Raw genomic sequence first — 18590 nt, forward strand, 5'->3', positions numbered from 1 at the left:
GAGAGTAGTAGCCATAGAAGTGGATAACTTAGAAACAAATACATGTACATAGTTTTGGTTATTTAAACTTTTTCATAGTAGAAAAAGTTGGTGATTTAGATTTATATTTAAAAAGATATTTTTTAGTTTATTTTTAATAGTAGCATAAGTGGGCAATTTAGATGCAAATTTAAAATGTTATTTAGTGTGACATCCTAGTGGAGATTAGATCTGGCCCATAATACTTCATTTGTACGATAATGTGAGATTGTGGGGGTAGTTCCACCTTTGGTTAGTTGTTGATTGTGGACTAGACTACTATATAAGCCTTGTAGAGTCCTTTTACAAGAGGTGAAGTTGAAAATGCAAGTGAGTTGATGAAAGTGTGTGGTTCATTCACTGTGTAGAACAGATGGACTAGTGCCGCTTACACTCTAAAGCCTTACAAAGATCTTTTTGAGTTTTTTAAGAACTTTTAGAAATTATCTTTTTTATTTAGCACGTATCTTAAGAATTTTACATAGAACCTCTAATTAAAATTAGTAACAGTAAAACTAATCCACCTTTTGTTTTGCGTGCTGAAAAGGGGCAACAAAACATATAGCTGTTCTTTCATTCTGAGAGTAAGCTTGCAGGCGGGTTGGTTCGCGGCCAGCCGCTAACCCGCATCGCTTGCCACAAAGTTTATTGGCGGGTTTGCGGCCAGTCACCAAGCTATCTAATTTGCAGGACAAGCCTTCCGCGGACATAATATACTTAGTTGTAAAACCCGCAGGGCCTGCCGCACACACAGCATCCCTCAAATATCTGGTGGCCAACAAGTGAAAGAAAGCTGCGAGGTACAGGAACAAGATCATAATAACGGGCACATGACCGGCACAACGATGAACCAGTTGACCTTGTCGGCGCCGTCCTGGAGCGTGGCGAGCGCCGTCGACACGAAGGCGCCCATCGATCCATGCATATGCAGTTAGCTTGCTAGCTATAGCTCTCAAATGACAAATCGATCTCTTCACTGAAAAATATGTACGTGCAGGCACATATATACATACGATACGTACGTCGATGCAGGCCTTGTGGAAGCGGCTCATCGGCCGCAGGGGCAACTCGTCGCCGGTGTCATCGTCGGATTCCTCGTCGGCCTCGTCATCGGGGACCTCGAGGATGAGGCGCGCGTGGCAGTTGCGATGACGACGGCCTCGAGCTGTGGGCCGCTGGTGTTCATCGTCGTAGAGGAACAGCCGTAGAGCCTCCGCCCGATGCCAGATTATCGTGACGACACTAGTGGTAGGGTTCGGGAGATGCGGGTTCTAACAGTTTTCTCTATTGTCCAACGGGCTCGGCGGATTGAAAGACGTTGGGCCACAAAGAAATCGCAGCTGAGCCACAATAGCCACGAAGATAAATTTTGTGGGGCGAGCGGGTGGGCTACGCTAACAACCCGCCCCGCCTGCAATCGTATTTGAGAGGATGCAACAACATTATAGGTGAGTCCAAGCTAATTCCAAAAGAGAGATGGGCGCGGCAGCCACTTCAATTACCTTGGACCACGGCTGCAGCTGCTGCAGCTTGGGCCTGCCTCTTTTTGGAGAGCTCGACCAGCTTCATCAGGTCCGGCATGACTGCCTGGGTTTCGTTCAATGCGCCGAAGCGCTCCAGCCACGCCGCCAGGAGCGGGGTCTTGTCGGCCTCGAAATGCTTCAAGCCAGACAACAGGTCCCTCGTCTTCACCCATGCGACAAAGCCTCCGAGCGCTATGTCCACGTACCCGAAGCTGTCACCGCCGAAGAAGGGCTTCCCCTTAGAGCACTCCTTCAGTGCTCCCTCCAAGGTCTCTGCCACGGCAAACAACTGCTTCCTCCCCTCTGCCTTCTCTTCGTCCGTCTTGCCCATTATCATCACCATGAACGAGCTGAACAACTGCACAAAAGAAAATCACACACAAACACCGGCGGAGGGAGCAGCCAAGGCTCCTGGCAGCAGCGATGGCTGGGCTGGCCCCTCCATCTAGGCGCTCAGCCCCCCAGAAGGGGTTGACCCAATCGAGGTGAGTTCCGACCTTTCCCTATGAGGGAAGGCCATCGCCGGGCCATCCACCCAGAAGCGCCGTCTCCTGAGCCAGAACCCGCCTACCAACCTCCTTCGCCGGCCCACCTCTTCAACAACAAAAACCAAGATAAGTCCCGTCCTCCCGACTAAAACGATCCTGATTTCCATGAAGGGAAATCCATAGGTACGAAGTATAATGTGATTGTCCCAGGCGATCATTCCATCACATTATGTAATAACAGTCGATATCACAGTCATACATCGAATACCTGTCTTAAAGAGAGTACAAATAGCAAGGTTTACTCATTCTTACATCGCCACTTGGCCGAATTACTTAGAGCACACATCATCTGGAACAACATCAGATAGAACAGCAGCGGGCGTTGACACCATCTTCGCAAACCAAACTCAAGCGTAGGAACAAGACCCCTAATCCTCCCAGCCATCTTCCTGGAAGTTGTACTCAGGCCCGCCACCTGCCAAACAATTATCAGTACGATTTATACTGGCCACTGACTCACACCCCATGCTCTGCGTTGCTTTGTGGTAAGTGGAATGCAAGGGTAGAGCAAAAGACCTATTTATGGATGTAGTTTCATGTGCAAGTATGTCAAGTTTTAATAATAATTCATCAAGTTTTAACCCATATCATCCACACATGTTTTCCCACCCATCACACACATCTTACCACACTCTCACTCTCTAGCAGTAAGGACGACTCCCTCTCGCACCTTGCCTTAGCGGCTAACCACCGAAATCCAACAAACCCAGGGGGGAGAAGAAGAAAGGACACCTCTCTCTAGTCAAGTGAAACGGTAACACAGGAAAGGTCCATAGTCGAAAAGACAACATATGTATCGATCGATCAACCAAACACTCTGCAGAGGTTTACACTATCCACAAGATCACCATCATCAACGATCCAGCTCGTCTAGGATGATTTCGGGATGCCTTCCAACAAACACAATGCCACCCTACCACTCAGCCCTGGGCCACCCTAGAGTCCACCGGCACACTAAGACTATGAGACGTAGTACTAGACCCCACGAGGTTACTACATTGTCTTAGGAGGGTGTGGGTCCATGCCCATACCTCCCTACACTATCCACTAACAACATAGTAGTAGTGGCATCGTCCTAGCTAGTCGGTCATCCGTCTTCCTCCGATGGAAGCGAGTGGGGTGCAAGGATTCCTATGAACCGGTTCCCAGAATGTATAAGTTCTTAGGGTGACCGAACAAGACATCTTCTCGTGAGGCCAACCGATGCCTCATGCCTTGATGGCACCTCCATCCTAGGGCTTCATCCCACGAAGACACTCCACCCTGAGACCTCCGTATCTCACATGTACCCGCCACAGGTATCTCTCATAGGGAATGCCCAGGTCGCATCCCCCTGGCAAGACTCGTCCCAAGACTCATCGTAGAATCCTGCTCGATCGACCCAACCCTCACCACACACCCAAGACGCATGCCAAGATCTCCCCAAGTTGTTACCAGTTTTAGCGGCACCATGTGCCTTAGCCACTCACAAACAATCCTCCACCAAACATCATGTCACAGATATAATGCATAGTAGAAGCAAGTACCAAGTAGTATGCGAGCGTCTATCCTAACAACGGGTGTGCAGGTGTAAAGGTTGCATCAAGGCAAGGGCTTTCAAGCAAATCTACCATGCAACCTATCACAGATCATTGCATAAAATAAAGCACTAGCTGCTACATTATTGCATGTCTAATAGGATTCTACGAGGTTGGGAGGGACGTGGCACCTATAGTCAGGTTGTCTCCTAGATCGTCGGTGTAGTCGTAGTCCTCCTCATGCTGCTCCTCCTCCGGGTCTACCAAACGAGACGCAAAGCCATGATAAGCGACTCCTATAGATGATCACAAAGAAGGAATAGAAATTCAAAAGATCCAAAAGCACTCAAACACAAGCCTATGACATAGAGCTTAATTTTAGAAAAATTTGGATGCTGGTTTCATATTTTCCTGAGGTCGTATGAATTTTTTAAGTTTAAATCATATTTTTGAAAAAAGAAAAAGAATAGGAAAAACCAGGGGCTGACATGTGGCGCATCCTGATTGGACGAGGTAGCTGCGGTCACTGATAGGTGGGACTGGGTCAACGGTCAGCATTGACCGGTTAACGGTCAACGCTGACTGGGTCTTGACTGGGCCTAGTGGGCCGGGTATTGGGCCGAGAAGGGCCAAGTTGGGCTGGCCCAGCCTAGACACGTGTCAACCAGCTAGGTTAGCCATGTGGTGCTGGCGGGCTGTTATTGGGCATGCATCTATGGGCGCGCCTCATAGTGGGCTAGCAAGGCATGGGTCCATGGACCGCAGACAGGGTCCATGGTGGACCGCGTCCATCTCTCTTCCTTCTCCATTAGTTCATGATGAACCAGGTGCACCGGGTAGCTTCTCGACAGCTCCTTCATCTCGCATGGTAGCTAGCTCACGCGTCTATGGCATCATAGGGCCATGACGACACAACTAGGGGCTAAAGGCGGCGGTTTGGGGCTCTAGGTGCGTGGCGTACGCGACGTGGCGACTCGTGGCAGCGCGGGGTCGGTGGCGAAGGCGCACGGGGCTTTGGCAAGGCCCCAGCGGGGGTCCTTCCACTTCCTGGTGCTCCAGTGAGCACGGCTAGGGTGCTAACCAAAGCTATAAGGGCTCCAGCGGGGCTAGCCATGGAGGCATCGGCTCGGCGGTGATGGCAGGCTATGGTGTGGCGGCCATGGCCTTAATTGGAGCCTAAGGTTGCTCCTTTCCTTCAATCGGAGCGACGAGGAAGCTAAACGACACAACGACGGTGACTAGAAAGCATGGTGGAGTCCGCACCACGACAGGGCGGGTGGTGGAGCTCCGGCAAGCTCGCAGCTATGGTGAACTTGGGCAAGTGAGGTCTTGCCATTCAACCATCTACATGGTGAGGTGTGTGGGGTCACAGCGAAGCTCGACGACCTGATCTTGTCACACAAGGTGGTCGGAGTTGGCCGAAACACCCCCGTCATGGAGGCGACATGAGCACGTGACGATCTGATGAGACAGACACGACCAGCGGCTCTTGGGGTTCCGCTTCTTCTCCCATCTAGCACATGATGCATCCCTCGGTGAGGCAAAGCTTGACGAGGTGCTTGTTCTACCTCTATCGGCCTAAGGTGGCTAGAACAGAGCTACGCCATGGTGGGGTCTAGCCATGGCGAGTACGGCAGGCGTGTTGTGGTGGCGCCAGCGTTCTCGAGTACGGAGGTGCTCATTCTACCTTGTGTTCATGCGTGCGCATGTGCAACATGGCAAAACGACAAAAAGGCCCAACCTTTGGACCTCCCAAGGGGGAGAACACGATGGCGCGGCCATGGCGTGTCCATGGTGGTGAGAAGGGAGGGGTCGCGTGGGGGCTCACCATGTTGTTGAGGGTGATCGGCTAGCGGCGCAATGGCGAGTCGAGGCTGTGACGAGTCGGAGTAGTGTCGTGCCAAACCACAACGGGGAAGAAGGCGATCATGGCGTCGTCTTCATCTTTGGTAGCCATGAATGGCTCTGGTGGCTCAGGTGCTCCTTCTTCCTCCTCCTCCTCCTACCTTCTCCTCCCTTCTCCTGGCTCGAACGTGGTAGGTGGATTGCCATAGAGTGGCGGCGGGTGGTGCGAAGAGGCACTAGGGCACTGAGGCAGCATATATAGCCAGCCCAGCTATGGTGCGCATGGCGGACGACGGATGAAGATGGAGGGGCATGTGTAGGGTGGATAGGGCCTCTAGGCTAGGGTTTCCGAGGGCGGCGCAGGATCAGTGGCAGCCTGGCGCTCCCAATTAGAATGGCAGCCGGTCAAAAAAAGGTCGTGGTGGTGTCAGGGGTGCGGGGCTGCGCCGGTGATGTCACGTGGCATGGGCGCAAGCTGAGGGCAGGCGTAGGCATCATGGATTTTGGACATAACGTGCATCCATGCATCCGCTGCCAATGGCCTGAGCGCGGACGGTTGGCGGGGAAGATTCCCTCCCGGCGTCGTTGCTCTGCCTTGGCACAAAAGCAGAGAATGAAGGAAGGGGATGACAAGCGGGGCCCATCCATCAGTGGCAGAGGGGAAGGTGACAGCGGTGCGTTGCGACGTGGGGCATGGGTGTGGGCTGTGACTCTGGTGGGCCGCTGCGGTTCACGTGTGAGCGCGGGTGCGGGTGGAAAGCTGGGCCACGATGGCTGCTAGCCACTGGGCCACGTGAGCGTAGCAGGCCGACGAGGCACTGGCTAGGGCTAGGCCGCCTACTGCTGCAGGGCTGCTTTGCCCTTTTCCTATTTCTTCCCTATTTCCAAACCCTTTTCTATTTTTTCTATCATACTTCTTAGGCTCCTATGCATGTATACATGTGTTGCCAACATATATGCACCCTTGTGGGGTCCACTAGGGGTCATCTAGGGTTTCTAGGATCCAAGCCAAGGGTTGGCAACCTTCGCACGTCAGGTTTATTATAAGGGTTTAGTTGATTTTATTGCATCACATAAAATCAAGAAGAAGCAACTCACAAGTTGATTATGATGCAAATGCTCAATCATGCTACTTAGGGTCTACTTGTGCAACTACAAGGGTGGTTTCCTAGTATGCACATTCACCATGCATGGGTTTACTTTAGAAAAAATTTTAAGTTGTGATTTTTGGTTATCTGAAAACTTGGGTTGTTACACCGACCTTCTTGCTTCGCTTGACTTCACTGTTGTCTCCTTAAACCCAAGCTGCCCCAGCAGTGGCTCGGCTATGCCAAAGGATCGACTGAGCTAACCACCTATCACCCTCTGTGAAGGTGAACTATAGCACAGGGCCCCAAGCGTGGCAAGGATGAACGGACGGAGCAGCAGAAGTAGGCGAGAGGTCGACAAGGCACTAATGGAATGGCCTCGGCCGCCGTGTTACCAGCTATGTCCCCTATCCCTTCTCTTGCGTTCATTTCATTCATTTGCAGCTATCTCTATCTCCCGATCCTTCATCGGATCGCATCTCCCAGCCACATGCTGGCACAGGACCCCTTAGAAGGGGCATCATAAGGGTCCTAAAGCCAGCCTAATGGGCTTCAAGGCCATGGCAACAGTGGCTCGGTGGTGGTAGCAGGCTATAGCAAGGCAACCGTGGCCTCAATTGGAGCCAAAGGTGGTTCCAATCCTTCAATCAGGGCGACGGGGAAGCTAATCGACTCAACAACGACGACCAGAAAGCACAGCGGAGTCCACACCACGACAAGGCACGCGGCGGAGCTCCGGCGAGCTCGTGGCTATGGCAAACTAGGGCAAGCAAGGTCTTCGCATTCAACCATCTACACAACGAGGTGCACGGGGTCACAGCGAAGCTCGATGGCTAGATCTCATCACGCGAGGCGGCCAAAGTTGGTCGAAACACCCCTGACATGGCTATGGCATGAGTGCGTGGTGGTCCAACGAGGCGAACATGACCAGCGGCTCCTGGGGTTCCTCTTCTTCTCCCATCTAGTGCGTGATGCGTCCCTCAGAGAGGCAAAGCTTGCCGAGGTGCTCGTTATACCTCTACCAGCCCGAGGTGGCCGAAACGGAGCTATGCCATGGCGGGGTCTGGCCATGGCGAGCACAGTAGGCATGTCATGGGTGCACCCATGTTCCCGAGCCCTTGTGGCTCGGCAAGGCTGAGCCTTGGCTCATGAGCGTGCGTGCGCATGTGCAGTGTGGCAAAACATTGAAAAGGCCTAGCCTTTGGCCCTCCCAAGGGGGAGAACACGATGGCGTGGCATGGCGTGTCCATGGCGGTGAGTAGGGAGGGGTCATGTGGGGCTCACTATGGTGTTGAGGGTGATCAGCTAGTGGCACAGTGGTGAGTCGAGGACATGACGAGTCAGAGCAGTGTCGTGACAAACTGCGATGGGGAAGAAGGCGATCAAGGCATCGTCTTCGTCTCTGGTGGCCACAAATGGCTCCAGCGGCTTCAGTGCTCCTTCTTCCTCCTCCTCCCTCCTTCTCCTCCCTTCTCCTAGTTCGGGCATGGTAGGTGGATAGCCACAGAGTGGCGGTGAGTGATGGGAAGAGACGCTAGGGCACTGGGGCAGCTTATATAGCCACGCCCAGCTATGGCGAGCTTGGCGGACATCGGATGAAGGTGAAGGGGCATGTGTAGGGTGGATAGGGCCTTCGGGCTATGGTTTCCGAGGGCGGCGTGGGATCGATGGCAGCTTGGTGCTCCCAATTCGAACGACGGCTGGTCAAAAGAAGGTTGTAGTGGCATCAGCGGTGTGGGGCCACGGCAGCGACATCACGCGGCGTGGGCACGAGTTGGGGGCGGGCGTGGGCGTCATGGATTACGGACATGGCACGCATCCGTGCATCCACGGCCAATGGCCTGAGCATGGATGGCTGGCGAGGAAGATTCCCTCCTAACATCTCTGCTTTGCCTCAGCTCAAAAGCAGAGAGCGGAGGAAGGGGATGACAAGCGGGGCGTGGGCGTGGGCCGCTGCAGTTCGCGCGTGAGTGCAGGTGCGGGTGGAAGGCTAGGCCATGAAGCTGGGCCATGGCGGCTGCTGGCTGCTAGGCCATGCGAGGGTAGCAGGCCGGTGAGGCGCTGGCTAGGGCTGGGCCGCCTGCTGCTGCCGGGCTGCTTTGCCCTTTTCCTATTTCTTCCCTATTTCCAAACCCTTTTCTATTTTCTATCCTACTTCTTGGGCTCCTATGCATGTATACATGTGTTGCCATCATATATGCACCCTTGTGGGGTCGACTTGGGGTCATCTAGGGTTCTAGGATCCAAGCCAAGGGTTGACAACCTTCACACATTAGGTTTATTATAAGGGTTTAGTTGATTTTATTGCATCACATAAAATCAAGAAGAAGCAACTCACAAGTTGATTATGATGCAAATGCTATATCATGCTACTTGGGGTCTACTTGTGCAACTACAAGAGTGGTTTCCTAGTATGCGCATTCACCATGCATGGGTTTGTTTTAGAAAAAAATTTAACTTGTGATTTTTCGTTATTTGAAAACTTGGGTTGTTATAGTCCTCCCCCCTCGTAGGAATCTCGTCCCAAGATTTAAGGTCTGACATACCTTTTGAAGAGGTAGGGGTAGAGCATCCGCAGCTCTAACTCTTTCTCTCAGGTGGCTTCTCGCTCAGTGTGGCTGCTCCACAAAGCCTTGCACATTGGTAGGGTACTGCTCCTTGTCTCCTTGTTGGCTTGATCAAGTATTTGGATAGGGTGCCCCTTATACTCTAGAGTGTCCTAAAGGTTCAGGGCCTGTGTGGGTACCTGTTCCTCTGGTAGCTTCAAACACTTACGTAACTGTGACACGTGGAACATTGGGTGCACTCCTATCAATTCTTCAGGCAAATTCTAACTTGTATGCCAATTTGCCAATCCTTTGACATATATGGTAGGGTCCCGCAAACCTTGGTGCTAGATTCCCTTTCACATGGAATCTGATGGTGCCACGGAGTGGGGAGACTTTGAGGTAGACATAGTCCCCAACTTTGAACTCAAGATCTCTCCACCTATTATCTGTGTAACTCTTCTATCGGCACTGTGCAGTCCTCAGATTCTCTCGCACTTGGGTGACTCCTTCTTTGGCCTCCTTGATCTTTGCGGGGCCAAAGAACGATCTTTCCCCCACCTCTGATCACATCAGAGGGGTCCTACACTTCCTTCCATACAATGCCTCGAATGGTGACATCTTGAGACTAGCCTGGTAGTTGTTGTTGTAGGAGAACTCAGCGTGAGTCAAACTCTTCTCTTAATCCGACCCATATCTCAGTACATAGGCTCTGAGCATGTCCTCCAAGATCTGGTTCACTCTCTTGGTTTGCCCATCTATCTGAGGGTGGTAAGCGGTGCTATAGTCTAGATGGGTTTCGATCGCCTTATGTAGACTCTTCCAAAACCTAGATACCCATTGCATTCCTCGATCAGTCACTATGCTAACCGGCACTCCATGGAGTCTAAGAATGTTGTCCAGATATAGATCTGCCAACTTATCACATCGATAATCGGTCCTAACTGGTATAAAGTGAGCTACCTTGGTCAGTCTATCGATGAATACCCAAATGGAGTCATGACCCTTCGGGGTTCGAGGCAAACCCACTATGAAGTCCATGGATATGCTCTCCCACTTCCACATCGGAACATCTAGTGGCTTCAACAATCCTGCAGGCCTTTGGTGTTTGGCCTTGATCCTATTGCAAGTGTCACATCATGCAACATGCCCTACAATATCCTTCTTCATGGTTTTCCACTAGAATAGTTTCTTCATGTCAGCATACATCTTCATGCTACCAGGGTGGATGCAATACTTGGAATCATGCCCTTCTGATAGGATCTCCTCTCGCAAGGCCTCATCTCGTGGTATACAAATTCTATCCTTGTATCGGACTATACCTAGTTCATCCTCGTTGAACTCTGGACATCTATTCATCTTCATAAGGTCCCATATCCTTCTGTTCTTAGGGCAACCTTTATGTGCGTTGTGAATTCGCTCTCCAAGGTTGTACTATGCTTGAAGCTCATTGAGCTAGCTTTAGGGCATCATCTCCAGCTAAAATTTCTCCATTTCTAGACTAAGCTCTGGTGATATGACATCAGCTAGCAGGTTGTGACAGTAGCTCTTGTGGCTCAGGGCATCAGTGACTACATTAGACTTCCCTGGGTGATAGTGTATCTCCAAGTTGTACTCCTTAATTAGCTCTAGCCATCGGCGCTGTCTCATGTTTAGATCTTCTAGAGTGAAGAAGTACTTCAGGCTCTTGTGATCGGTGTAGATGTCACATTTGTTCCCAATCAGATAGTGTCTCCAAATCTTCAGGGCGTGCACAACAGCCACAAGTTCAAGGTCATGGGTAGGGTAGCATTGATCATGGTCCTTCAACTATCGGGATGCATAAGCTATGACTCTCCCATTCTGTATTAGAACATAGCCAAGTCCCTGTCTAGATGCATCACAGTAGACCATGAAGTCTTGCTGATTATCAGGCAATGCTAGCACGTGAGTGGTGGTAAGCTTCTTTTTCAAGGTCTAGAAGATTTGCTCGCACTCTAGCGTCCACTCAAACTCATTGGTCTTCTTCAGAAGGTTGGTCATTGGCTTAGCTATCTTGGAGAAGTTCTCAATGAAGCGGCGATAGTATCCTATCAACCCAAGGAAACTTCATATATCATTCACATTGCGGGGTTGCAACCACTCTTTCACAACCTCAATCTTGGCTGGATCAATAGCTACTCCCTCAACAGTGAGAATGTGACCTAGGAAGGTGACTTCTTCAAGCCAGAACTCGCACTTGCCAAACTTGGCATATAGCTAATTCTGCCTCAGCTTCTCCAGCACTACCCTCAAATGTTGCTCATGCTCTTCTACAGTGGCCGAATAGACAAGAATGTCTTTGATAAATACCACTACAAACTAATCTAGCTCTTCCATGAATACCTTGTTCATCATGTTCATGAAGTAGGCCGGGGCATTGGTGAGTTCAAAGGACACAATGGTGAACTCATATTTCCCATACCTAGTGACAAAGGTTGTCTTGGGAATGTCCTCAGTTCTGATCTTCATCTGATGGTACTCGAATCAGAGATCAATCCTGGAAAAGAACTTGGCATTCCTCAGCTGGTCTAGCAGGTCATCTATTCTCGATAGTGGGTACTTGTTCTTGACAGTCACAGCATTCAAATTCTGGTAGTCAATGCACATCCTCATGGAACTATCCTTCTTCTTCACAAACAAGATAGGGGAACCCCATGGTGAAGCACTGGGCCTAATGTACCCCTTGTCAGACAACTTCTTGAGCTATTTCCTGAGATCCTCCAACTCATCAACCGACATGCGATAGGGCCTCTTAGCAATAGGTTCCGTACCAGATAGAAGGTCAATCACGAACTCCACATCCCGATCAGGTGGCATACCTAGCAATTCTTTGGGAAACACATCAGGATATTCGCATACTACGGGTACCTCCTCCACTAACTTGGCTTCCAAGGCACATAACATGGAAACCATCTTCTCGTGGTTAGGTTCACAGCGGATTATGTGCCCACTCGGATGTGTTATCTCCACATATCTTGGTTAGCAAGATATTACTCCCTTGTGTTGAGTCAGCCAATCCATCCCCAGTATGACATCCACACCATCCAAGGCAAGCATGGTAAGATCGGCTAGAAAAGGGTGACCCCAATGGTGATTCTCACTCCCTAACATCTCTTGGTGCATCTGATGTTGCCCAAGGGTGAACTAGTGTCTATGGGCACTATCCGTGGAGTCATAGGTAGGTTATGCTCTCGTGCAAATTTGGTGGATATCTATGAACATGTAGCACCAGAATCAAATAACACTGAAGCCTTGGATCCATGCACTAAAAACATACCATACACTACGTCGGGGGCGTCCTAGGCATCCTCTGCGGTCAGGTGGGTGAGACGACCACGGGTGCTTCCCATGGCGGGCTTGTGTGGCATACCCTGAATAGGGTCCTATCTCGCTAGGGTTGGAGCAGGTGGTGTAGCGTTCTTCATGGGGCAGTCGGCGACCTTGTGGCCCAGTTGACCATATCCCAAGCAAGCAAAAGGCATGATACCTGTAGCCAGGGCTCTTAGCAGGGCGGCTCTGAGCGGGGGTGATGGTAGTGGGCGGTGTAGGTACCACCTCCACGGCTCAGAGCAGGTGCGGCTCCCTGGATGGCACAAGGGCGAGGTAGTGAGGGCACATGAGCACGTGGCCTCTAAGGTGGCAGGGCGTGAGATGAGTTCTCGGACTAACGCTTCTTCTCCTTGTTGAGGGTGTTGGCCTCCAGATGATCCCTCTCCATCTCTAAGACCTTGTTGATCATCTCCTAAAGGGTGTAGCAGGTATGACCCAAGAGGGCCACCTTGAGGCGCTTGTTCAGACCCTTCTTGAAGAAATACATTTTCTTCTTCTCGAAGTCTATCTCACTAGGAGCATACCTCATCATGTGAGTGAAGTGGTTGGTGTACTCCTGAATGTTTTGGGATCCCTAGGAAATGTTGCGGAATTCTTCCACCTTGGCATCCATCACACCCTCAGGCACGTGATGCTCACGGAAGGTTTCGGCGAACTCCTCCCATGAGATTTGCGTGGGGTTAGCGTGGGTGTCATAGTAGCTGTCGCACCACGCGCGTGCAGTGCCAGTGTCATCAGAACAAGTGGTTAGGTCCAACTTCTTCTCTAGCTCATGCAACTAGTCCTCAGCAGCGATGGGGTCATCGTCAGAGCTGTCGAAGGTAGGGGGCCTCAGCTTGAGGAAACCCTCCAGCTTCCTCTAGAAGTCGTTGGGTGGACCTCCATTGTGGCATAGTAGCCCCTCAGCCAGTGTCTCCATGAGATGATTCTAGTGGTCCATCACCTCTGACAGGAGTGGTGGTGGTGGTGGAGCGTTGTCGCCCCCAGGCTAGGCTACGCCTGGCTCCTCCAGGATGGGCTCCTCCACGTGCTGCTCCCTAGTGGGTGGTGCCTCCTCCTCAAGGTTGAGGGCAGTGTGGGCGGAAGCGCATTGTAATAGAACCGACCAAATCATAAGAATGTAAGTACAAAAACAATCACCAAAGCGATCAAATTCCTGTACTTAAGCTCCCATAATCTCGGTAGTCCGGAAATCACGAAGGATTTCAACCAACTCTCGACATACAAACCAAGATCATAGTGATTCAACACAACACATCATCCGTTACAACATTTCACAAGTAGCATTCGAATTACATCCATCAGAGTTCAAATAACATATTACAAACCAAGTTTGAGTGTGCGGAAGCAACATAGTTTAGTACAAAACATCATAGTTTTCAAATACATTGCCAAGTCTGAGTCATGTCCCATAAAAGCATTATCAGGTAGGAGAACTATTAGAGACTACGCCCAACGGTCTAGTCTTCATCCCCAGCTGGGAGAAGGCAGTACTTGCAGCAACCAAAGCAGAACTGGTCATCTGCAACAGGTGGGAGATAAACCCTGAGTACGAGAAGGTACTTAGCTAGACTTACCTGTCAAAACCAGAAATAAAAGACACCAAGGGTCATGCAAGGCTTATGAGATGGGCTAGCTTGACACAGTTGCATAAAAGAGCTTATGATTATAGTAACCAATTTAAACTTAGCATCAAGCTTATCATCATTTACCTGTCCACTAGATTAGCACATATACTAGAGCACTCACTTATTAGGAGCAAACAATATTAACCATAGCAGGTATAATAAGGCTGTCATCATCATATCATCATTTCCGAACCATTAGGTTATTTAGTGTATCTACTTTGGAGATAAGCCCGTCAAGTTCTCACTAACCGGGAGAGACGGTGACTCGAATCGAATTACAACTCAGCTGAGGGGGTATTCCTAACTCTCACCCTGGCATACTTTGCAAGGGTAGCCATGGGTTACCTTTGGGACAACTCAGGAACCAACTTCGTGGGTTCGATCAGCGCCAGCACTCTTAGGCATTACCCTTCTGCCAGGACGATCAGGACTTTTAAATCACCTGCCCTTGGACTCACGCCTACGGCTCCCTTCCGAGGCGCACTTTATACTTATCGACTCCCGGCCTGAGGTGAGCTACTCGGCTTCGCGGTCGGTCTTCGGACACGGCCAACTAAGAGAGAGGCATGCGTTCAACATGAACAGGAAAGGCTCCAAGATTCAGTCCTTAATCGACACAGACGGAGTCACTGCAAACCGGCAAGCCTCCGTCCGGTCTCCATTTCAAATTAAGACTAGTTCTTTTCCACGATAGCAAATATAGCCAACCGTGCCATATGTATCTTCCTATATCTCGCAGGTGATAGGAAATCACCTGACTTCTACCGTGTTAAAGCAGGGCTAAGCACTACACGAGCCTGAGCTACATAGGATTCAGGGTAACAATATCTGGACAAGGATTGGGTAACCAATGCAACAAGTGTTTGCATCCAACACCTAAACTTAATGCAACATTATATATATGTAACAATAATACTGTAACTGCATTTCAGAAATTAGGAGGCTTAATATGCTCTGGGGCTTGCCTTTCACAAAGTTGCACGGACGGTGATTCAGGCACTCAACGGCGACCTCGTCTGGCACTTCTCCTGAAGGCTACACCTCCTAAACCTCCGGTGTCGGCTGCTGCTGCTCGCTCGGTTCCTCGAATTCCAGCAGTGTTACTCCCTCCGGTACACCTATTGCATGCCGATGCACAAGATAAATATCATGGATGCATAAGGAATGACATGATGCTCATGATGAATGAATCATAGTAAATGTTTAACGAAAACATCACTGGACACCCATTTACCGAGTAAAATGGCTCTATTCAAATCACTTTAAGCATGTATCTAACTTAACTTAAAGAACAAGATCAACTTACCTAACTTGCATAACCTAAGATAAAGATGCTCATCTTCAGTTAAAGGCCTAACACCTAGGAATATTACCACAAACTTAGAAATAGTAAAGGCATACATAAATTAACATTTAAAGTTTCATATGCACACAAGTAGTCACTTAATTCAATCACAACCAGAGTTCTACAATTCCAATTGACTTGCATGAGGACATTATGGAAAGCTTATAAAATTCTCTACAAAACAATTGTAAACATCACAGCATGATTCTTACGTTAACCAAATCGAATTCCAGTAAATCTAGAATCTGTCCAGAAATGACAGGGTTACTAACTTAATTATTTAATGATGATGCAAAAGCCTAATCTGACCAAACCAAGTTTACCAACTTGTTGCACATACCAGAGGAACACTAGAAAGTATAGTGCTAATTTCTAAATAAATTATTTAATATCCTTTTCAAACTTATTTAGTTAATTAGGTGATTAAAGCAATATATAGTAAATCTATTCATAAAAATCTACAAAAATTACAGTAGATATCTCATACTTCACATAGACTACCATAAAAAATTCAAAGCCATTGAGCAAGCAAAACTCGCTGTATCCAAAATAACAGGTGGCATGTCTATTTTTAGCATAATTAGGAAACCCTATTGAAAAGTGTCAAGCAATAGATTTCTCATTTTTCCTAGCCTTATTCTAGCATAAGAACAGCACTCACCAATTTTTACCTTTACTGGATCTATAGAAAAATTATGAAAATTCACACAAGATCCATCCATGCAAACAAGATAATTTTCTATCTCCTACAAACAGTGTCCAAAGTTTATGAAAATTTAACTACAAGCTATTCATGATATGAGCAGTACACCATAAAAATTTCATGCCATTTGGAGCTACCTAGAAAAAGATATAATTACCCCTATTTCTTGCATGATTAAAAGAGATAAATAGAAACTCCTATTTTCATAACAGAACATGACATGGATTATATTTTTAATAGAAACTAGACATTATGATGAACTCAACAAAATTGGAACCACATCATTTGGATCTACCATCTAAGAGATACATATTTTGAAAATGTACACAAATCTGTGAAAATAATAAAACAAAACAAAATAAGAAAACCAATTCAACTACTGGTGAGCTGTCCTGAAGAAACGGCGGCCCGTGAAGCAGGCGTAGGCGCGGCCTAGAAACGGCGTGGCCCAGCCAGGCTCCCGCCTCAGCCGCGGTGACTGACACGCGGGTCCCGCCCGACAGAGAGACAGATAGGGGAAAAGAAGGAGACGGTGGCGTAGCTCGTCGCCGGTGGCTCCTCCGGCGAGGTCAGCGGTGCTACGACATTCGCCTTGCCCGTGCGCATCTAGCAGTGTCCTCAATCACTACTATTGTTGTGGCTACCGGGGTTGGCGACGAGCATGGCGGCGCACGGCCACGGCATGGCCGGCTCCGATGAGACTACGGCACCACGGCTCGAATGGTTGACCCTACGAGCATCAGTGGCATGCACTGGACCTAGCTCAAGGCAGAGGAGGGATGGCAAGGGCACGAGGACAGCTGGCCGCGTGGAGCGCCATCTCCGGCGAGGTCAGCCATGGCGGCGGTGGAAGAAAACGGCGATTTTGCCCTTACCAAGGCCAAATGGACCGACGGTGGGGTGGAGGAGGTAGAGGAGATCACTGCGAAGCTACAGACGAGCTGGGCAACGCGTTTTTGTGAAGAGGCATGAGCTAGGCGATGGCAACGCCCGGTCGGCAATGGCGGAGCTGCTGCTCTGTTGCTGCGGAGCTACGGGCGAGCGGAGGAAATGGAAATGGGACTGGTGAGCTGGTTGACAGGTGCGTTGGGCGAGCTCAAGTCGTGGCCGGCCGTGCTAGGGCATCCGCGGCGCGTGGCAGCGTGAGCAGGCGACCGGTGATGCGCGGCATACACGCGTCGGAGGTTTTCTAAAACGGCCAGCACTGTAGCTGGTCTGAAACATGATTCAGTCATCAATTGACCCGACTGACAGAGCAAGTTTCACGGTGATTAGCTCCTAATCTGTGACGATCTAGATTATGCCATAGTTAACAAAGTTGAACATCTATATGTGAACTACAACTCTTACCATTGGAGCTTGAGCTGGTTTGGCTTTATTAGGGAGATACAAGGTGAAAAAGTTGGGTACACGAAACTGAGTCCAGTTATAACACTTAGAAATTTTTCAAGTGTTTGAATCAGCCTTCAATTTTGACTTGTGGGCCATGTTTGAGGCTGTTCCACACATTTTCATGAGTTGATCATAAAACAACTTTTGTTCCATGATAAATTAACTACAACTTTGGTAAAGAGTGCACAGCCATGCAAAGTCTCTAAGTTGGTCTTTTGAATCAGTCAAACAGTGACACTCTAGGGGTCATTTCAAGTCAAACCTCTCCCAAAGGGCAATTTTGTCATTTTGATCTACTTGAACAATGTCCAAACAATTACCCTAAGTGTATTTAAGGTGTATTAGACCATGATCAACCACTTTGCACAATTGTTATACCAATTCAAATGATCACATGTGATGAAACAACAAAACAAGCATTTCACCCAATTGTTGCAATGCAATGTTTCACATGTTTCATGACTTTGTTGTTATTTTATACTTGTCACATTACTACCATGTTGCCATGTTTCAAGGTATGAGAAATCCATGTTGCATTCACATGTTACACCATTACTATTCACAACAATTAAGTATGAAACACACATAGTTGAAAATGTTGCATATGCATGTTTCAGTAACAATGGCATGATGAGATAGATGATGCACATGTTTATGAAATGAAATGCAATTAGTGGAAGCCAAACACCTAGGGTGTTACACGCATCCTCCTCCATGGCCACGGCCATGGCCACGACCACGGCCAGTGGGCACAGGGGAAGGGGAGCAGTAGTTCAGACATTTAGAGCGACGACACGACATCTTTGCTGCAAATATTAGGTCACCAGTTATTATTAAGTGGTTAGGTGATTTACAACAGTTTTAATTCTAACCATACACTCAAGCAAAGAAGCAAGAACAACCATAAGAGGCATTAAGATCCAAGCATTCATTACATTAGTTTATTACACGGCGATGTCTCCAGCAACTACACTAGAAGACTCACGAGAAATGCATTACACACAGGTAGGCTCCAAAAGAGGGAGATTCTACTCTACTCCTGAAAGTCAGTCCTATCTCATTGCCACGCTAGGCTCATCATCATCA

The 18590-nt window shown here is 49.0% G+C and overlaps 1 protein-coding gene across 1 annotated transcript; it reads right to left on the reverse strand.

Annotated features, from left to right (window-relative positions):
- Window positions 1-1412: 1412 nt before the first annotated feature.
- LOC136463255 (probable glutathione S-transferase GSTU6) lies at window positions 1413-1884 on the reverse strand. The gene is made up of 2 exons (XM_066462267.1): window positions 1521-1884; window positions 1413-1429 (listed from the first exon to the last, which is right to left on the reverse strand). Exons 1-2 carry the CDS (start codon window positions 1882-1884, stop codon window positions 1413-1415), a joined length of 381 nt encoding a protein of 126 aa, XP_066318364.1.
- Window positions 1885-18590: the final 16706 nt, after the last annotated feature.

This window comes from Miscanthus floridulus, chromosome 1, assembly GCF_019320115.1.
Source record: "Miscanthus floridulus cultivar M001 chromosome 1, ASM1932011v1, whole genome shotgun sequence".
Classification (NCBI taxonomy): Eukaryota; Viridiplantae; Streptophyta; class Magnoliopsida; order Poales; family Poaceae; genus Miscanthus; species Miscanthus floridulus.